Source organism: Anabas testudineus, chromosome 10, assembly GCF_900324465.2.
Source record: "Anabas testudineus chromosome 10, fAnaTes1.2, whole genome shotgun sequence".
NCBI lineage: Eukaryota > Metazoa > Chordata > Actinopteri > Anabantiformes > Anabantidae > Anabas > Anabas testudineus.
The window spans coordinates 21,933,672-21,956,183 of record NC_046619.1 but is presented as its reverse complement, the minus strand read 5'-3'; the positions used below and the strand labels follow the sequence as shown (position 1 = coordinate 21,956,183).

General features: G+C 43.1%; 3 protein-coding genes across 3 annotated transcripts; 2 read left to right on the top strand and 1 right to left on the bottom strand.

Moving 5' to 3' along the window:
- Positions 1–90: 90 nt before the first annotated feature.
- Positions 91–6,878, bottom strand: LOC113160973. The gene is made up of 5 exons (XM_026358443.1): positions 6,126–6,878; positions 4,187–5,237; positions 3,840–4,027; positions 683–3,598; positions 91–593 (listed from the first exon to the last, which is right to left on the bottom strand). Exons 1-4 carry the CDS (start codon positions 6,876–6,878, stop codon positions 1,652–1,654), a joined length of 3,939 nt encoding a protein of 1,312 aa, XP_026214228.1. The 3' UTR covers positions 91–593; positions 683–1,651.
- An 11,366-nt stretch (positions 6,879–18,244) lies between these two features.
- Positions 18,245–18,718, top strand: LOC113160376 (histone H2B 1/2-like). Its single transcript, XM_026357598.1, has one exon. The coding sequence runs from the start codon at positions 18,279–18,281 to the stop codon at positions 18,648–18,650; it is 372 nt and encodes a 123-aa protein (XP_026213383.1). The 5' UTR covers positions 18,245–18,278; the 3' UTR covers positions 18,651–18,718.
- A 1,290-nt stretch (positions 18,719–20,008) lies between these two features.
- Positions 20,009–21,483, top strand: LOC113160349 (histone H1-like). Its single transcript, XM_026357569.1, has one exon. It carries the CDS (start codon positions 20,742–20,744, stop codon positions 21,414–21,416), a length of 675 nt encoding a protein of 224 aa, XP_026213354.1. The 5' UTR covers positions 20,009–20,741; the 3' UTR covers positions 21,417–21,483.
- Positions 21,484–22,512: the final 1,029 nt, after the last annotated feature.

The following is a 22,512-nucleotide window of genomic DNA, read 5'->3' as shown; positions in this document are numbered from 1 at the left end:
ATTAGCTTAAAAGTGAAAATAATAAATTGCTTAAGAATCTATGAAGAACTTTTTTTAACTTTGGTTTGTTATATATTTATGTATCTTTATGCTTGTTTTCAATTTCTTTATTATTTAATTGTGATTTTTAAAAGTGTTTTTTTTTTAAGAAACTTGCAAGAAGATATAATATATTCAACGTGAGGAGGCCATATTGTATTATTGTGTGTTAAACATTATTCTTTTAAATTTTGGTTGTTTCACTTATTTTTCCACCATCACTCTGTATGTTTAATGAGTGTGTTTAATAAAGGCATAACATAAAAGATCAGGACTGTTCAAAAACTCCCAAATCCCCGAACAGTGGAGGTTTGATGACCATAACATGACTCTTATTGTGAAACTCCCCCAGTGTTCATATCAGTTGTTGTGTAAAACTCGTAGTGAGGTTTTCACTTTTACATACTTGTTGATCACGGCAGCATGTGGTGGACGTCAGACCAACTACAGCACACAGTCAGTGTAGCATCCCCGTCGAATTAAAAGAAACGTGTTTTACTGATGGTCTGGTAGTTTTTATTCCTTGGCCTTAACTCCACAAACCAACGTAAGAGCTAAAGTAAAACAAGTACAATCCATTAAAAATAATGTCATGATAACTTAAACAAAACACAATAAAAACTTTACAAATCCGTGAACAAACCTTGTTTCCACTTCGACGGGATCTAAACAAAATAATTAACTAATTACTATAAGTAATTAGCGCCTTCCTTGCTCCGTGTCCTTGTTAACCTTCATTAGCTTGCCGTGCGCTAGCGCCGTATAATTACCGTCTACTTACTTCCTTCAATTGACTCTTCAAAATAAAATGCCCAATTAAACAGGAAATACCAAAACAAAAGCATTCGACAAAACTAACTACAGCAGAACAATTAACACTCAAGTATTTGCCTTTGAGGTCACTTACACTCCCACCAAATTATGGGTGTTTACATATAGCTACAATTAAACACAAATAATTTCTCAACTTAAAGTGACCTTTAGTCCATAAGGTTTACTAAAAACTATGAAAATATGCATCAATGTGAGTTCACATGTAATTATGTAAGCCTCTTCATACTAAAAAGGATATGGCCATGAAGGGGAGAGTGCTTAGATAGTCTCTAGCAGCAGAACAAGCTTTTGAACTGGGCGCTCGACAACAGAAGGCTTGCTTGAACACAGTCCCTTTTGTCCCATCTTCTTGTCTCCAAACAGTATCTTCACCCTCCTCACAAGTCCATAATCAGACAGCACTGTCTCGATAACTCTAGCCAACCTCCACTCACCTTGTGGCAAATCATCTGCTTTCTCCATGACTATGTCCCCAACCTTCAGGTTCCTTCTCTGAGGATGCCAACATTGTCTAATGGCAACATTGCAGAGATATTCTCGTTTCCATCTACTCCAAAACTGCTTTGCAAGATACTGAACATGACGCCACCTCTTGCGTGCATACATGTCCTCTCTAATAAACGTGCCTGGAGGTGGTAAGGTCGTTACAGGTTTCATAGTGTGCAGGTGGTTAGGTGTTAACGGTTCAGCGCTAACTGGATTATTTAAGTTTTGAACTGTGAGTGGACGACTATTTACAAAAGCCATTGCCTCATATAGGAAAGTCCGCAGTGAGGCGTCATCTAGCCTGCCTGGTGAGAGTGAGAGTGTGTAACAAAGCATGTTCCTCACAGTCCTGATTTGTCTTTCCCCTTACGCCTCCAACATTGCTGTATTGGGGAGCATTCAAGTTGAAGTCACACTGTTTCTCTGCCAGAAATGCAGTTAAACGATCAGCATCCACTTGCTTTAGAGCTTCTTTAAGTTCATTTTTTGCTCCCACAAAATTACTTCCCTGATCACACCTTATTTTACATACTGCTCCTCTTAATGCTATAAAACAACGTAGTCCATTTATAAAGGCATCTGTTGACATGTCATCTAGCATTTCAATGTGGATAGCTCGACAGCAAAGGCAGGTAAAAAGCAGACCATATCGCTTGTGTACCTTGCGTCCTTCCTTGGTAATGAATGGGCCAAAACAGTCCATTCCACAATAGGTGAATGGTGGTGATGGCTCTACCCGCTCTGACGGCAGATCTGCCATTCTCTGTTCTTCTGTGAGTCTTCTGATTTTCCGGCACTTGATACACTGATATATGTGTGATGCAACAGCTTTGTTTATTCCTGGAACCCAGTATCCATTTGATCTGATTTCATTAATAGTGAAACCTTTTCCTTGATGCTGAACCTGCTCATGATAGTGAGTGATTATCATCTTGGTGACATGATGGTCCTTTGGCATAACTATTGGATGTTTCTGTGAAGTAGGGAGACAAGCATTTTTCAGTCTTCCTCCCACCCTGAGGGTTCCATCCTTGTCCAGAAAGGCTTCCAGGGGATACAGTTTGCTCTTAGATGGAATTTGGGATCCCTTACTAAGCAACTTGATTTCCTCTGAATACACTTGTTTTTGCACATCTCTTACAATGATGCACCCTGCTTCCTCTCTTTCTTGTACAGTGCTGTGGCCTGTGGACTTGTTGCCCCTGATACGACGAAGCAAACGTGCGATAGCTTGAGTGACCTTATACCATGAAGAAAATCTTAACAAGCAGTGTGAGAGACCTATTTGTTCTGTGGTTTGTACATTCAGTGACTGAACCTTTCTGACTTCTGGATCACCAATCGTTATTTCTGTGATAACCTCTTTAGGTGAAAGAATCTCTTTCTCCCACAAAAACTGAGGTCCTGTAAACCAGTCTGATGAAAGAAGCTCACTTACACTTGCACCTCTTGAGGCGATGTCTGCAGGGTTCTTATCAGTAGAAACATATCGCCACTGTTGTGGGGTTGTGGTGAGATGTATCCTTTGTATCCGATTCGATACAAACGTGTGAAAACGACGTGCCTCGTTGTAGATGTACCCCAAAATCACCTTGGAGTCGGTCCAGAAGTATTCATCCATGTTTGAGAAACCAAGCTCCTCCTTTAGAATACTACTTACTGCCACTGAAACAACAGCCGCTGTTAACTCTAACCTAGGAATGGTAATGACCTTTAAGGGAGCCACTCTCGACTTTCCTGTGATGAGAGCACAATGAACATTCCCATCTTGATTCACCTGTCTCAAATAGGAACACTGACCATAACCATGTGTGCTTGCATCAGAAAAGTGGTGTAACTCTTTTTTAACAACATGTCCAAAATCAGCTGGCACATAGCAACGAGGTATCTTTATCCTTTCCAAATTTGCAATGTCACTCTTCCAGTTTTCCCATACTGGCTGCAGTTGGCTGGTGAGAGGATCATCCCAGCCTGTTCCATTTTTGCACATTTCCTGAAGAACTCTTTTTCCAGTCAATAGAAAAGGAGCGACAAATCCCAGTGGATCATAAAGACAAGCGACTGTAGACAGTATTGTGCGCCGTGTTGCTGGCTGATTCTTCAGGCAGATGTGATATCTTAGAGTGTCACTTTCAATGTGCCAAAGTACTCCCAGAGCTCTTTCTATCCTTGTGTCACAAAATGTGAGGTCAAGGGTCTTTGCTTCTGTGACCTGCTCAGACAGTGGAATTTTCTCCAGCTTTGTTGTTACACACAAACTTGTGAAGCCTCAGACCGCCAACAGCACAAAGTTTCTGGGCTTCACTCGCAAGCTGCACAGCTTCATTCACACTTGCTACGCTTGAGACATCATCATCAAAATAGAAGTCTCTCATGATGAACTATGAGCCAAGGGGAAACAGGCTCTCATTTTCCCTTGCAAGATATTTCAGACCATAGTTGGCGCATCCTGGCGACAATGCAGAACCAAAAAGATGAACCTTCATGCGGTACTGTTGTGGATCTGCCTTCAGGTCGCCATCCTTCCACCATAAAAAACGCAGATAGTCTCGATCAGCCTTAAACACATGTAATTCATGGAACATCTGCTCAACATCATACATGAGTGCCATGTGGTGTGTTCTGAATCCGATGAAAACACCAGCTAGACTGTTTGTCAGATCTGGGCCTGAAAGCACATGGGCATTGAGACGAGTACCTTTATACCTAGCAGAACAGTCAAAGACAACACGATGCCTATCTGTTTTTTTTGAGTGATAAACTCTGTGGTGGAGTATATACCAATTTTCCCCTTCCTTTCCTTCATCACAAACCTCTTCTGCATAACCTCTTTCGATTACCTCGTTAACGAACTTTATGTAATGTTCCTTGTAGTTGTCATCCCTTAACAGCTTCCTCTTCAGATGACCAAGCCTGACAACAGCTAGTTGTTTGTTATCAGGTAGGTGTGGTCTTTCCTTAAAGGGTAGTGGCATCTCGTAGTGTTCTTGAGCATTTTTTTGAATACCTTCCTTTAACATTTTCAAAAATACAATGTCATCTTGAGACACAGTCCTATCATCCTTACAAGTGTCTTTAAAGTCGGACTCAAGCACCTTAATCACATCAGATGGAGTTGCAGGAGGGAGTTCCTTGACTGCTACCCTGTGGCACATTTTGTTGGTGTTTGGTGTGTCATGGTAGGATGGTGTACAGCCTACAATGCTCCAGCCTAGATCTGTGCGAACTGCATAAGGCTCATTATCCTTCCCTACGATTACTTGCTGTGGTGCCAGTGCTCTTGAACAGTTATAGCCTATTAGTAGACCAACTTCACACTCCAGATGTGGTGGAATTTGCTCTGCTATTTTGTTCAGATGATTCCAGTGCTTTGCCGTTTCACAGGTAGGAATGCATGCTCTATTAACTGGTATACAATCTTTGGTGTTGGCAGGAGGGAGGTCAATGAAGAGCGTGGAGTTGTAGCCTCGGACTTTGACCCCTTTGATTCTTTCACTGTGCACCAATGTAGTTTTTCCCGTCATAGTGGCTAGCTTCAGTCTAACAGGGTGTGACTTAGTCTGTATGCTATGGCTGACGTCTTGGTCAATGTAGACTGTGTCACTTTGTGTGTCAAGCAAGGCATAAACCAGCTGTTCCACACCTGGGTTGCTGACTGAAGAAAGCCAAACTGGTACAATCATGGAGGTGTTGAAGGATGGTTGCTCACTCTTCACACTGAGAGACAATGCGGTAGGTCCTTCACTTACACTGCTTTGATTCGAGGCTGCTGTTGCCTTGCCCTTGTTGAAATTATCATCGTGGAGATAGGTTGGGTGTTTCCCTTTACAGACATCACATGTGTGTCTGTGTCGGCATTCCCGCGCACTATGACCTGGCTGCAAACAACCATAGAAAAGTCTCTTTTCCCTTACATATTTTTGTCTTTCTTCAAGAGATTTCCCTTTAAACTCAGGACAGGCGTGCAGGCGATGTTTGCTGTCTTGACAAAATGTGCATGGTGCCTTTATACGTGGTTTCACTTGAAATTGGCTATCGGTCTCGGTTGCTGTCTGTGTGTGGACCACACTGAACTTTGCCTTTCTTTCCTTAAGACAGAATTTCTCCGTGTGTGTTCCTGATGAGTGAAGAGCATGAAAGGATGTTATGGGGTTGCAGACAATATCTGCCTCTTTCAGCATAAAGGTTACAAAGTCCTGGAAACTTGGAAAGTCCTGCCTATCTTCCATAATGTTAGTGACCTGTCTGTTCCACCGTGATTCTGCCCAGTCAGGTAACCGTTTAACTAGTTTCTGGTTTTCTTCACGGTCATTCAAAATATCGGGACCTTTGACATGAGGCATGGCTTTTTGACATGTTTGCAGGAAATCTGCAAATGTCCTAAATCCTTCAGCATCCTTTGAGTGAAGCTTTGGCCAGCTTGCCAGTCTTTCTCTGAAAGCTCTCTGTATGATAAATGGCTGACCATACCTGTTGTTGAGACGAGTCCAAGCATCCTTGTATGCTTCATCATCATTCCTATAAAATATGCCATCAAGTGTTTTTCTGGCTGGACCTCCTAAATACCTCTTCAAAAAATGTAGTTTGTCTGCTGAAGAGATGTGTTTTTTGTCTATGAGTGATATAAATGAAGCTTTCCATTCAATGAACTGGATAGGGTCTCCAGTGAATACAGTTGGTTCTGGCACAGGAAGCCTATTCATGAACATGCTGTCTTGGAGGGCTTGAGCAAGATAAGAAACATCATTTTGTGAAAGTGATGTTACCGCTGGACCGTTGATGGGCTGCTGCACAGGGGCTGGAAACATAGTTGCCTGGGGATATGTCTGCTGCTGTCTACTTGTGTTGTAATCAACACTTCCTACATCAGTGTCCTGCTTCATTTCTTGATTGTAGACATTCAGTTTCGCTTGTGCAGCTCTTATATCCCTTTCAAATTTAAACTTTTCCAGTTCATGTTTTTGAACTGCTAGATCTCTTTTCTGTTGTTCTTCCAGCTGTTGGATTCTTTCACGTTGTTTTTCTTCTTCCATTAGCATCTCATACTCCACTTTCTTTGCTGCTAGCTCTGCTGCAGTATCTGCAACTTTGGTTGCTACGATGGAGGTAACAGAATGTATGCTCGAGCCTGAGGCTGTAGATCCATAGATGGAGCGAGCATAATCTCTATTGAGTAGTTCACGAAGACGCTGCTTCACTGTTGTACTGTCAAAATCGCCATCTATCCCTGCAATCCTTTCATAGGCAACATTAACAATGTCCCTTGTCACTGCCTCACAAGCATCAATCCGTCGTCTTGTTTCGCCAGACGGTGTAACATGGTCTCTAACTTCCATGTAGATATCAGCAATATCATTCTTTGCCTTCTCTAATGTGTCTATGAGATCTGCAATTTGGCTCTCAGGAATATCTACCTTCAGCTGTTCTCTGGCCTTTCGTGCCTGGATTTTCCATTGCTCATAAAGTTGCAAGAGCCTTTTCTCCTTCTTGTAGGACTCCTCTCTCTGATATGCTAGCATCCTCTCTGTGGGATTCCGTGTGTAGCTCTCTCACGACAACACAGACACAGGTCGGTTCTTTAAAACGGGCGTTTATTTCTTCTCTTCTTCAGTTCTTATTCACACCTTAACGCCGTGAGAACTGCATTTTGAACAGCACACAGTACATTAGCAATTAGCCATTTACACGGCACCTAGCATGTTCGCACAACAAATAAAGACATTTTAAACACATGAAAGAAAGTACATAAACAAATACCTCGTTGGCCGCTTGTCATGAAAAGAGTTCTTTGAGTCTTTGAGATGTCTATCTTTGGCTTCAGTGGTAGACAACTTAAACTTAATGTATAACACAGCAGAGTCCCGATGGAGCCGTCTGCTCACCTGCAGTCCATGTGGTGAGATGCTCACCTGCCTACTCCCGCTGCATCTCCAAAGTCCCGCGAGACACATCACCCCATGATAATGTCCCCTAATCACGCCAGAGCAAGTGCTCGGCACACACAAGTACCACATTACAGCGAACAACACACTGTGACATCAACATTTCAACAACTATTTTCATTTAACCATTTAAACAAAAGCAAACAATCTGCACCACACAATAAACTCAACACCATGAACCAACACAGAGGCACTTACACTCCCACCAAAATCACTCATTAACTAAAAATGGGATTTTCCTCAAAATAATATTAATTGACAATGTTTCTTAGTCCGTGTGAATGATGTAGCCTTATATATCTGACCTATTTGGCCTCAAGTAATGTGACTACCTTGTGGATAGGCCTTTCAAGATAAACTGATCTAGTGAGTGTTTTTCCTTTATCAAATGTAGTGTCACTGACTAGTAGTTTCACCTTTCGCACCTTGCCATCTGAACTAGGTTGAGCTTCTACAACTCTAGCGAGCTTCCACTCGTTTCTTGGTACACTGTCATTTTGTAGAATGACGATATCATCTACTTGTGAGTTCTGTGATGTCTCTTGCCATTTCTGTTGTTGTTGGAGATTTAACAACTATTCTCATTTCCATCTTTGCCAGAATTCATCAGCTAAAAACTGCACTCTTTTCCACCTTTTTTGCAGGTAGAGATCTTCTTTGCAGAACTGTCCAGGAGGTGGCAGAATAACTGACAATTGATTTAAGGGTTAGTATGTGGTTGGGAGTGAGGAGTTCTGGACCAGTAGGATCATGAAGGTGCTCAACACTTACTGGTCTACTGTTAATTATGGCCATTGTTTCATAAAGAAATGTCCTCAGACTGGTGGTGTCAAGTCTGCTAGCTGACTTGTCGAGCATAGCTGTCAGAATACTTCTGATTGTTCTTATCTGGCGTTCCCAGACTCCTCCCATGTGACTGGCTGATGGAAAATTAATCACAAATTCACAACCAACTGCTCGCTGACGATCTTGATCCATTCCTTTGAGAAACTCAGATAGCTCCTTTCTGGCAACAATAAAATTTGTTCCTCTGTCACATCTTAATTGGCGCACAGATCCTCTGATAGCTATGAATGCTCTGAGTGCATTCATGAATCCATCTGTTGATAAATCATCAAGTGTTTCTATATGCACAGCTCTGGAGCACAAGCAAGTAAATAACAATCCGTATCGTTTTAGTTCTTTTCTTCCTTCCTTCACCATGAAGGGGCCAAAACAATCAAGGCCACAATAAGTGAAAGGAGGTGAAGTCTCAGTTCTCTCTTCAGGCAGGTCTGCCATTTTCTGAACCTCTGTTGTTCTTCTGTATCTCCTGCATTTTACACATTTGTAAATGTGTGAGGAGACCACATTTCCACATCCCAAGATCCATATGCCATTTGCACGCAACTCATTCATGGTCATGCCTCTTCCTTGGTGGTGAATGCGCTCATGATGATGTTTGACGAGCAGAACTGAGACATGAGATTTCTTTGGCAATATTGCAGGGTGGTTGACTTCATAGTGTAGGGCTGACTTGGATAGCCGTCCTCCCACCCTGAGAACGTTGTTTTGGTCTAGAAAGGCATTCAGCTTGTTTAGCCTGTTGTGCTTGTTCAGGCTGCCTTTTCTCTGGGCCTGAATATTCTTTATGTCTTCAGCAAAGGCTTCTTCCTGCACTTGCTTAATGATGAAGATTTCCGCTTCTCTTCTTTCTCCAAGGTTAGTCGATTCATTTGTTCTAGACTGAGATCCCTTGAAGTCCCTGATAAATCTTTTGAGCTTGGCAACAGCTCTCACCAACCTAGACCAGTCAGAGAATTTAGCGAAGCGTTTCACAATTGGATTCAGTTCTCTTGCCTTGACTGCATGAACGTGGACCTTTCGAAGCTCTGGATCGGTCGCTTCTACTTCTCCCACCATCTTGTCTCCAGGAGGAAGCTTTTGCTGCCACAGAAAGTCGGGTCCTTTCAGCCAGTTAGACTCCTTCAGTTGGTCTGCAGTCAATCCTCTTGAAGCATGATCCGCTGGGTTGTTTTCAGAGCTAACATGACACCATTGTCCAGGTTCTGTGCTAGATCTTATTCGTTGGATCCGGTTGGCCACGAACGTGTGAAACCTCTTGGCGTCGTTGTTCACATAGCCAAGGACCACCTTAGAATCAGTCCAGTAGTACTCTTGCATGTTTTCAATCTCAAGCTCTCCTTTGACTACATCACCAATGCGAACTGAAGTCACAGCAGATGACAACTCAAGTCTTGGAATAGTTGTTAGTTTGGTAGGGGCTACTCTTGCTTTCCCTAAGACAAGTGAGCAACTGATCTGTCCTGTATTGTTCATAGCTCGGAGATATGAGCATGCACCATATCCTTTGAGACTTGCATCAGAAAAGTTGTGAAGCTCATATTTTACAGCTTCACCAAAGTTTGAGGGAAGGTAGCTCCTCTGTATCTTCAGGGCTGCCAAACGAGGCAAGTCTTTGAGCCATGACTCCCATTGTGGAAGGATGTGATCAGGAAGATGCTCGTCCCAACTCACTTTATCTCTGCAAAGTGTTTGAAGAATCTGCTTACCAACCAGGATAAAGGGGGCCACAAACCCTAATGGATCATAGACTGAGGCAACAGTGGAGAGAACCCCTCTTCTTGTCAGTGGGTTTTCCTTTACCACCACTCGGAACTGGAACTCATCAGCCTCGACGCACCACTGGACTCCAAGTGCTCGCTCAATGTGTAGTTCTCCCAGGGCCATGTCAAGATCCCTGGTTTGGGCACGTTCTTCTGGTGGTATTGTGGCAAGCACATCTTTCTCATTAGATACAAATTTGTGCAGCCGAAGATTTCCTGTTCTGCACAGGGCTCTTGACTCTTCAACCAGATGTATGGCTTCAGCAGGTGATGTTACGCTAGTAAGGCCATCATCAACATAGAAGCTTCCCTGGATGAACTTGATGGACTCTTTACTGAATTTCCCATTACCTTGTGATGCCAGATGCTTGAGTCCGAAGTTGGCACAGCCAGGGGATGAAGCTGCCCCAAACAGGTGTACCCTCATTCTATACACAGAGGGAGTAGAGTCCAAATCACCTTTGTCCCACCAGAGGAACCTGAGATAGTCTTGGTATTCCTTCGCAACGTGGAACTGGTGAAACATTTTCTCAATGTCACACATTATGGCTATTGGGCACTTCCTAAATCGACACAGAACTCCAACTAATGTGTTAGTCAGATCTGGGCCTGTCAAGAGATGGTCATTTAGAGAGGTTTCTTGAAAGCGTGCTGAACAGTCAAAAACCACACGGATTTTGCCTGGTTTATGGGGGTGGTACACACCATAGTGTGGAATATACCATGCTGGTTGGTTATCAAGTTCAAGCTGTGGTACCTTCTCAGCATCTCCTCTGCTTATGATGTCGTTCATGAAGTTGACATAATCTTTGTAGTATTGTTCATTTCTCCTCAGACGTCGCTGTAGTGAGTTGAGCCTATGAACTGCACATTGTTTATTGTCCAGAAGATCAGGCTTGTCTGTCTTGAAAGGAAGTGGGAGCTCATAGTGGCCATCTTCTTTCTGCCTTATGCCTGCCTTCGCTTTAGACAAGAAGAGAAGGTCTTCCTGAGAAACTGGGTTATCATCTGTAGCGTGATCTGTGAAGTCTGACTCAAAAGTTTTAATTATGTCTGATGGATGGATCTCTTTGACTTGAGTTCTACAAACAAAGTGAACTTCTCTCTTTAGCTGAACTGATGCTTGCACAGCTGGTGTCACTTGTCGCACTATGATTCTGTGGCTGGTTCCTATCGCATCACTATCATCACTTGCTGAATATGAGCAACCAACAATACTCCAGCCAAGATCAGTTCGTTGTGCATATGGGTGATGTTCTTCACCAGACAGGATCTCTCTTGGGAGAAGGGCTTGTTGGCAGTTATAGCCAATGAGAAGGCCTACTTCACAGTCCAACTGTGGTGGGATCTTTTCTGCCAATTGTTGCAGATGAGGCCATTTTTGAGCTGTTTCAGAAGTTGGAATGTGTAACCTGTTGGCTGGGATGAACTCTCGTGTGAAAACAGGTGGCAATGGGATTCTTTTGTTTGAGTTGTATCCTCTCACCTGTAGATCAGTCAGTTTCTGACACGGTATGACTGTCGACCTGGCAGACATTGTGGATAGCCGCAACCTGACATTCTCTTTGTTTGCGTTGAGATCTTGTGCCACTTCATCTAGGATAAAGGTTGTATCACTCTGCGTGTCTAAGAGAGCATATACAAGGACTTCATTTTGTGGCTGTTTGGTGGATGACACCCAAACTGGTAAGATAGGGGATGTCTGTGTGCTTAAGGCATCTTGTATGACTCTGTTAGTAATCGCTGTTGCAGCTCTTTCTGTTGTGTCAGCCTTGTCCTTTAAAGTGTCAACTCCGTTTTGGGGTATTGGCCTTTGACGTTCTTTGATTTTGTCATCATGCAGACATGTCGGATGTCTCCTTTGACACTTCTCACATGTGCTCTTGTTATCACACCTTCTTGACTGATGACCAGTCCTTAGACATCCAAAGCAAAGTTTCTCTGTGTGCACAAACTTCACACGATCTTGAACAGGTTTTTCAGCAAACTTTCTGCACTTATTGAGGATATGTCCTGTCCCTTTACAGAAGAAACATGATGGAACATTGCTTTGTGTTGTGTTTGTGATTAGCGTCTTTGCTTGAAATACTTGGTTTCGTGGATACTTTGGTTTCTCACTTTCCACACTCTTGAGCGCTTGTATTGAGGATATAGGATCACAAGCGAGGTCTGCTTCCTTCGATAGGAAATCGACAAACTCCTTGAAAGATGGATATTCTGCACTTATTTGCCTTGCTTCCATCACCTTACGATTCCATCTAGAAACCAACCAATCTGGTAATTTCAGCAGAATCCTTTGACTCTCAATGCAGTCATTGAGAACCTCCAATGTTTTAATGTGGGACATTGCAACTTCACAACTCTTAAGAAAGTCTGCAAACTCTCTCAACTCGCAGCCATCCTTAGAGCTTATCTTTGGCCATCCATGCAGCTTGTCTCTGAGGGCCTTCCCAATTATGAATGGATCCCCGAAACGTTTCTCCAGCAACTTCCAGGCTGAGTCATATGCTCCCTCTGTGCCTAGTATGAGAAAACCTTCTACAGCCTTCTTTGCTGTGCCACCTAAGTATTTTCTCAGGTAATAAAGTTTCTCGTTCTTTGGAATGTTTTTTCGTTCTATTAATGTTTCAAAGGATAGTTGCCAGTCTTTGAATTTCAGGGGGTCTCCAGTGAATAGTGCGGGCTCTGGTGTTGGAAGACGATTAGCACTTATAGCTTCTGCTAGTACATTAACCAGATCTGACCTGTTTTGCTCTTGAGGTGCAAACACTGTAGCTGAAGGTGGCTGAGTCAACATTTGTGGATGAGGAGCCGGACCTGTAAATGCTTGAGATTGAGGAATGAATGAGGGACTTGCACCAAGAGCTTGGGTTATGATTGGCTGAGTATGAGGTCTGAATGATGAACTACAAGTATGTGGGGTTTGCGTTGTGAGTGGTAGAGAATGGGGTATGAATGGAGGGCTGGAGGCATGCAGGTTATGTTTTGTACTTTCTGCAAACTGAGGCATGTATGGAAGATTTGAAGCACCAAAGGTTTGTGCTGTGAGTTGTGGGATTGTGTGGTTAGGAACTTGAAGCTCAGCTGCTACTGCAGCACTATACAACAAGTCAGTAGTTTCAACATTCTCTTCAACTTCATCATAGACCTTTACTCGAGCTCTTGCAGCGTTGAGTTTCTTTACCTCTTCTAGTCGTGCAAGCTTCCGGTGTTTGTCTTGTATTGCTTGTTGTCTGGCTAAGCTCTCTGATTCTAGCCTTTGGAGTTCTGTTTCTTCTCGTTCTTGTTCCTCCAATACTGCCAAGATCTCCTGAGATGCAGCAGCTTCAGCCAGAGCCTCCATTCTCTTGACAGAGTGGATGCAAGAATGGGCAGAACCACATCTTGATCGATGAAACAGTGGTCCTGATACAGAATCTGTGGAATCTAAGATTGATCCAACACCAGACCAAGGTTCTTTGTCTGTATCTGCTCTATTCCCTTTAATCTGTCCTCCTGCGCTCAGTATAATGTCTTCGGAGAGTGACATGTATGCATCGACTCTGCACCGTAGGTCTGGTTCAGGGGATTTTTTACCCTACGTAACTCTTCATAGATGACCTTTACATCAGAACTAGCATGCTTCATGTTCTTAATAAGCTCATTCAGCTCATCCTCAGAGGCATCATCATTCAACAATTCCTTTCCTATTCTTGCACAACACCTCCACCTCTCATAGATGATTTTATACCGACATTGTATATTTTTCAATCTTTCCTCTTGGAGGTCTCTTCCCTTTTCTGTTAGGGTTCGAGTTCTTTCACTTCTTCGTAGTCTTTCTACTTCTGTTGCAGATTCAGTGTCATTAGCTTCAACTTCAGCTGGTGGTTTGACAGTTCTATAGTCGGTCTCGGTGCTTGTGTCAGACATCTTGAAATAACTTCAGTGGTGAATTGTATTCTAGGCTATGTGTTAGTGAAAGTACAGTTGATATAGCCAAGAAAATATAGTCCTGAGTTACTTGTAAATGTGTGTAGGGATCTTCTAAACACTGTTGAAATATATTGCACAAATACAATTACCTTCACACAAATATGAAATATAAAACCTTAATCACAGTTGAATTGACCTTAGAAAGGCATCAAATCACTTAACAACTCAAAATATATCGATATCAGTATAATCCCTCTTTAGACTTTAGACCCTTTAGTAACTTGTAGTTTACTTGTAATGATATCACTTTACTTTAACATTTACTAACATTCTTGAGCTTACCAGCTAACTATTAGACCAAGGTACTCTTTAAAACTTGCCAAAACATGAACACATGGACATTAATTTTATCTCCTTAATGAGAACAGTATGCACGGTTAATAGAGCTGAGTTCTTAATTGCACTTTCCAAACTTAACCACTTCTCACACCACCTTACTTAATGGTTGTGGTAGAGCTCTTCTTGGCTTTGGTCTGAAAATGTACACTTTCAACAGTCTATTCACCGTATTTTGCAACCGATATGCCGCCGTTGCGTTAGGGCCTCTGCTGATCTGATGCGTCGGATGCTGCGCCGTCATCCGCCGCGGTCCTGTCGTCTCTCCTACCCGTGTTGAGCAGTCGAGTTCTCACTGTAGCTCTCTCACGACAACACAGACACAGGTCGGTTCTTTAAAACGGGCGTTTATTTCTTCTCTTCTTCAGTTCTTATTCACACCTTAACGCCGTGAGAACTGCATTTTGAACAGCACACAGTACATTAGCAATTAGCCATTTACACGGCACCTAGCATGTTCGCACAACAAATAAAGACATTTTAAACACATGAAAGAAAGTACATAAACAAATACCTCGTTGGCCGCTTGTCATGAAAAGAGTTCTTTGAGTCTTTGAGATGTCTATCTTTGGCTTCAGTGGTAGACAACTTAAACTTAATGTATAACACAGCAGAGTCCCGATGGAGCCGTCTGCTCACCTGCAGTCCATGTGGTGAGATGCTCACCTGCCTACTCCCGCTGCATCTCCAAAGTCCCGCGAGACACATCACCCCATGATAATGTCCCCTAATCACGCCAGAGCAAGTGCTCGGCACACACAAGTACCACATTACAGCGAACAACACACTGTGACATCAACATTTCAACAACTATTTTCATTTAACCATTTAAACAAAAGCAAACAATCTGCACCACACAATAAACTCAACACCATGAACCAACACAGAGGCACTTACACCGTGAGCGAGCAGAACGGCGAAGTTCCTCTTCTCCGCCATGATGACAGTCATCCCATCTCTCGTCTGAATCCTTGTTGTTTAGGGTTAATGTTGCTGATGCTTCCATATTAGCATTACAAACTTAGACCATCATCAAGTCCCTCTGCAGTCGTCTTGACCATCAACTTTAATGTAGTGGGACCAGTGAGGACAAGCTCTTACTGTAGCATCCCCGTCGAATTAAAAGAAACGTGTTTTACTGATGGTCTGGTAGTTTTTATTCTTTGGCCTTAACTCCACAAACCAACGTAAGAGCTAAAGTAAAACAAGTACAATCCATTAAAATAATGTCATGATAACTTAAACAAAACACAATAAAAACTTTACAAATCCGTGAACAAACCTTGTTTCCACTTCGACGGGATCTAAACAAAATAATTAACTAATTACTATAAGTAATTAGCGCCTTCCTTGCTCCGTGTCCTTGTTAACCTTCATTAGCTTGCCGTGCGCTAGCGCCGTATAATTACCGTCTACTTACTTCCTTCAATTGACTCTTCAAAATAAAATGCCCAATTAAACAGGAAATACCAAAACAAAAGCATTCGACAAAACTAACTACAGCAGAACAATTAACACTCAAGTATTTGCCTTTGAGGTCACTTACAGTCAGTATTCAGTGTTTTCATTTTCTCTTATTGTGAAAATCTGTTCAGGCTCAAACAGAATCATTAAATATCTGACGTGTGACTTCCTGCAGCTGTTTGTGTTCCATTAGTTGATGAGTCAAACTGTGTTTTACTGACTCTTCTTCTGTTAAGTTCCAACTTCAGGACGGATCAGACGCCAAAACACTTCAGTCACTCAGACTAACTGTGTTCTGGACCGGTCTCTGTACTGAAGATGAAACTGGCAAGATTTAATTAAATGTCACACTTTTCTTTTTGATAATAAGAGAAACAGTTTGAAGTGTTATGTCATAATTTAAGTAAATTACTTCAATAAAATAACAGTTTAGACACGAATCATTAACCCTTGTTGTTCTCAGAGTCTTAAACTGCAGAACTTAGTTTTCTTAGTAACACATTAATCCAGCATAAATCTAAATGATTGTATGTCAAAAAACTATTTGTAGACTGAATTAGACAAACAGTAAATTAGGGATTAATATTATTGTCTGTTAGTATGTGGTAAAGTCTAATCTTTGGCCTTTTATTTTGAAAGTACAGAATGCGCATGGAAACAAATGAAGACTTTTATTTTTTCACTTTAACCAAACTTCAGCAACATTGTATCAAGAATTTCTTCGTGAAACTTGTGTGTGATATTTGTCTGAGTCGAATTAAATGTGATTGTATCTTTGAAATAAACAGAACTTCAGAGAAACTCAGAGAAACATCAGTTTATGTCGAAATAAAGAAAAGAAGAGAAAGAAGCTTCAACCGCTGCTGGAGCTCCGCCTCCTGTCCTCTATCACGTCCGCAGAGCAGCAGTAAAAAGCCCCAGTCGGACTCCGAGCTCCAGATCCGACTTTGATCCGACGAAGAAGATCAGTGAACGATGAGTGGAAGAGGCAAAGGCGGGAAGGGACTCGGGAAAGGAGGCGCCAAGCGGCACCGGAAAGTTCTCCGGGACAACATCCAGGGAATCACCAAACCCGCCATCCGACGTCTGGCTCGTCGCGGCGGAGTCAAGCGCATCTCCGGTCTCATCTACGAGGAGACCCGCGGGGTGCTCAAGGTGTTCCTGGAGAACGTCATCCGTGATGCCGTCACCTACACCGAGCACGCCAAGAGGAAGACGGTGACCGCCATGGACGTGGTCTACGCCCTCAAGAGACAGGGCCGCACTCTGTACGGCTTCGGAGGTTAAACCTGCTCCTGGACTCCAACTACAACCAAAGGCTCTTTTCAGAGCCGCTCACAACATCGACAGAGCTGCTTCCTTTAACAGGTTCCTTTAGTTCTCTACAGAACACTCACTGTCAATAAACACGTTGTACAACAGTTGGTCTCAACCATCAAACACAAGAAGAAACTCAGGGAGACACGAGTGAACATGATCTGGACGAAGGATGAAAGGGGATCAATCATTAGAGAAGGGGAACTCGATTCTTTCAACTGACTCAGATCCGTGAGTGTCCAACTCTGTTCAAATGAACCACTCATTTTGTTCGTTTTACAGCGGGTTTCGGTGTCGCTCTCTAGTGGCGAAGTAAAAATGGCCGCGGTTCTCAGACACTACAAAGTGAAGACAACATGGTTTGTTCAGCTGACAAATCCACGAACAGTGAACTGCTGCTGCAGCCTGAGCTGTGACGGCTGGAAAAGGACGACAAAAACTTATCGATGTTGTTATTAATAATGTTACATTTAATTATTTTATGGAAGAGAATAACACAATTAACATGTTTTTAACTTTCCAAAGTATTTATTTACAAGCATAATTTACATTATATACACAAAATAACTACACACATCTTCAAGCATCAAACACCACTAATTAATTAAGATTCCATAAATCCAAATGAACGTCAGATATCAGACATCATTCGTTACTTTGTTTCTCAGTCCACAGCCCGTAGCTACAGCTGTCACGTGACAAATGAACGAAAGAACGATCCGTATGAAGGACTCGCTGTCACGTGACAGAAGAAAGCGGACCTGAGCAGACACGTACAGTTGAGTGAGTCGTGAACGAATCATTTCTGTTTCCTGAGCTTATGCAGCTGCTGCAATGTGGCATAAATAATTCTGCACTCCCCATATATATATATATATATATATATATATATATATATATATATATATATATATATATATATATAAACTCATGTATAATGTCAAATATTTGCTTCTCTTTACAGATCAAATGAGTAAATATAAATGATATATTTTTCATAATATGTGTCCTGTAAGATACTATTGTGTGAAGTCCAAAGACATCAGAGAAGTTAAACATGAATCAACTCAATGAAATGAATCAATTAATTAAATTTGAGAAACTTTTTATTTATTTACTTCTCATTGAACTGTGGTGTCTGTCTGGCGCATGCTCAGTCGCATGCTATGCACAGCCAATCGTGTGCGAGCGACAGCACAGTCGTATTTGCATGAAGCGACTATAAATCCACCGTCACGGCGTCACTGCCTTCATCCGTGGAAGAATCTACCGAGGAACCAAAATGCCTGATCCAGTGAAAGCACCGAAGAAGGGCTCCAAGAAAGCCGTCTCTAAGAGCGTCACCAAGAGCGGCAAGAAGAAGAGGAGGACCAGGAAGGAGAGCTACGCCATCTACGTGTACAAGGTCCTGAAGCAGGTCCACCCCGACACCGGCATCTCGTCCAAGGCCATGGGCATCATGAACTCGTTCGTCAGCGACATCTTCGAGCGGATCGCCGGGGAGGCCTCCCGCCTGGCGCACTACAACAAGCGCTCCACCATCACCTCCAGGGAGATCCAGACCGCGGTCCGCCTCCTGCTGCCCGGTGAGCTGGCCAAGCACGCCGTGTCCGAGGGAACCAAGGCCGTCACCAAGTACACCAGCTCCAAGTAAACTGCTGCTGCAGCTCCATCAACACAAAGGCTCTTTTCAGGGCCAAACACCTCATCTAACAACAAACGTTCCTTCACTGTCACCAACGCTCGTTAGGAAACAACAACACTCACTCTTCATCCTCTCCTTCTCTTTCTGTCTCATCTTCTTTAATCACTCATCCTAAATCCATCAATCATTACTGATGCTCACTGGAAACCACACATTTCATCCACATCTTCCACTCAAAGGCTCCAGCTTCATCGGCTTCAACACATTTTAACCACACACTCATTATGTTGCTTCTTACAACAGGTCAATTCTTCTATTGTCTCTGTGGCTGTTTGAGGTTTTCATTAACCGTCCTGGTTAAATATTAAAAACACGAATCTACATTTACTGTACAAAGACCCATCTAATTACAAATATAACATCAGTGTTATTAATTATCTTACCAGTAACAGCAACAATAATGAAATTATCTTTACTATTACAGTTTGATTTATGACCATCATACATCTGGTTTTATAATAATAATAAAGTACCTTGTTGATCCCCTTGTATTGTGATTATGAGTTGGAACATCTCCACATGTTCTCCCTCAGTATTCTGCACATGATGGAGCTGTTTAATCATAATAATTATTATACTGTTGTTTTGCACATCTACAGATGTTGTTGTACATTTATTATAAAGTTCAAATGTAAATATTTGTACTGTTCTTGAAAGACTTGTTAAAAAGGAGATGGCCGCCCACCCTGAGCCTGGATCTGAGTGTTTCCTCTCCACTGATGCTGCTCAGAGGGGTTGTTTTTCTGTATAATTCTGTGTACAGTTATATTTTATAAGTTCTTAAACACTGTAAAGTCCCTTGAGATGACTTCTGTTGTGATTTGGTGCTATACAAATAAAACTGAAATGAATTGAAAAGAACTATTGCTGTAACGTGGCTGGATAACGTGTAATAAATACATATTTACAACTAAAGAGTTAAAAGTAATAGCTGTTTAAAAAGTGATTGGATTGTTTCACACTCCTCTCAATCCTGGACAATCGCTCAGAGTTCAGCCAGAGACTGATCAACATTAAGTTCTCCAGAGAACCACAGGAGATCCTTTCTACCTGTGACCATCAAACTGTACAATTCCTGGTCCATAATTATAATATTATATAATTATCTCATATATTCTGTATATATACTGAGTTTTCTGTATTGAGGATTTGCTGTATTTGTGTTAATGTAGATCTTTTCTATCAAAATCATTTCCTTCTTGGATTAATTTTAATCTTCAATAATAAATATTACGAAATAGTTTTAGGCCCAGCAACATTTTATTGATTTCATATTAAAAAGATGTATTTTTAAATGAGCAGTTCTTCTTAAATGACTCTACAGCCTCTTTAATTCTGCTGTCTGCAGGTTTCCATAAGTAAATCACTGACCGACTGAACTCCTTCACCGTGATGATACATTGATCTGTGTGACACTGTAACTTCTTATTTAGATCGTTAGATCTGAAAATATCAGTCATTCTACAAACAACGTGTTCCAGTTTATTCTTTATCTAGAACAACACTTTTCATTCCAACCTGTTTTCAGTCTGACTGAACTCCACCATGATCCTCATCAGTGTGTTTGCTGCGACCAGAACATCTTCACTTCACTACAACAGGATCATCAGCAGACGGTTGATTTGACTTTCAGTCCCCGAACAAACATGTGGAGCAGCGGAGGAACCGGTTCTGGTGGATTCTGGATCCGTTTGAAGTCCTTTGAGGAGAGAAATGAGCAGAGGAGCGCTCGTCAGGACGCGGAACACGGGGACGTTTGGAGGCTGCACCGACAAAATGCAGCGAACTTCAGACTCGACACGAGCCGAATATGAAGACCCGCATGTCCGCTGTCAGCTCCGCTCACTTTCCGCCCTCGTGTCCGCTCCCACGGGGCTTTTTCTGGGTTTGATCGGTGCAGAGAAAACACAGAGTCCCGGTGTTCACGGCGCACCGAGGAGCCCCGGAGCGGCTGAGTCTCCACGGTCCTCATGCTGTGTTTAAGTGCCGCCTCCTGCTCCGGGATTCTCCACACTCCAAGTGAAACGACTCGCAGACAAAATGGCAGAAGAAGCTCCAGCTGCAGCTCCGGCCGCCGCTCCGGCCGCCGCTCCGGCCAAAGCCGCCAAGAAGAAGGCCACCAAGCCCAAGAAGACTGGTCCCAGCGTGGGCGAGCTGATCGTGAAGGCCGTGTCCGCGTCCAAGGAGCGGAGCGGCGTGTCTGCTTCCGCCCTCAAGAAGGCTCTGGCTGCCGGAGGCTACGACGTGGACAAGAACAGAGCCCGCGTCAAGACCGCCATCAAGAGCCTGGTGCTGAAGGGGACTCTGCTCCAGACCAAGGGCGTCGGAGCCTCCGGCTCCTTCAAGATCAACAAGAAGGCGGACACCAAGCCCAAGAAGCCGGCACGCAAACCCGCCGCCGCCGCCGCTCCTAAAGCCAAGAAGCCCGCCGCCAAGAAACCGGCCAAAGCCGCCGCCGCTAAGAAGACCAAAGCTGCGGCAGCGAAGAAGCCGGCAGCCGCCAGCAAGTCCCCGAAGAAGGTCAAGAAACCCGCAGCGGCCAAGAAACCCAAAGCCAAGAGCCCCAAGAAGCCCACCAAGAGCCCCAAGAAGGCCACCAAGAGCCCCAAGAAGGCCGCCAAGAGCCCCAAGAAGGCCGCCAAGAGCCCCAAGAAGGCTCCTGCTGCTGCTGCCAAGAAAGCTCCGCTCAAGAAGACTGCGGCCAAGAAGAAGTGAGCAGCTCACAGCAAAGCTGCTCCACTCCAAAAGGCTCTTTTCAGAGCCACACACTCCTTCTCTAAAGACACACACCTCTCACTTCAGCTCACAGAGAAAATTACACACCAGGACAAAACTGGTCCAAATAATAATCAATGAAAATTGAAGTTCAATCATGAAAATCAAACATTACTTTTGACTTTTCATTTAATAAAATAAAGTAAACGGTCCTGGATATAAACGATGGTTTCCTTAACTTCATATTTTGTTGCTCATCCCTCCACCGGTTTCTCTCACTCTCACTGAGACGTCTTCACCTGTCCACAGGTGTTTTGTTTCCCTCCTTGTTGTCTCAGCGTCTTCTCCCGTCGCATGTTTCAGCTCTTTCCACACATGTTCAATAGGAGTTAGTCGCTTCACAATATTCCCCTGATTCGGCCGTTTCTACCCGTGTTTTCCTTTATTATCCCGTCACACTGAGACCAAGCTTTCTGACACTGGGCAGAACGTTTTGCTCCACAAAGTCTTGACAGTCTTGAGATGAACCCTGGGTCCTAAGTCTTCGTCTGCTGTGCTTCATGTTCAGTGTGGTAAACACCATGACACCAAACAGTCCAGTGATTCAACTTCTCCCATTAAATAGTTGTGAAGACATCTGTGATGTTCGTTACAGACACACAGCAGTTGAATAAGTCTCTGTGGTCAAAGGATTTTCAGTCTTTTCTGTGGCTTCATCATTTTTGTCCAGTTTCTTTAGTTTGATTTTATACACTGCTCAAAAAATAAACAACACAATCTAACTCCAAGTCAATCACACTTCTGAGTAATCAAGCTGCTCACTTAGGAAGCCACACTGATTGACAATCAGCTTCACATGCTGTTGTGCAAATGGAAATTATAGGCAATTAGCAAGACACCCCCAATAAAGGGGTGGTTCTGCAGGTAGTGACCAGAGACCACTTCTCAGTTCTTTTGCTTTCTGGCTGATGTTTTGGTCACTTTTGAATGCTAGCGGTTCTTTCACTCTAGTGGTAGCATGAGACGGAGTCTACAACCCACATCAATGCGAGCTGTGGCAAGAAGGTTTGCTGTGTCTGTCAGCGTAGTGTCCAGA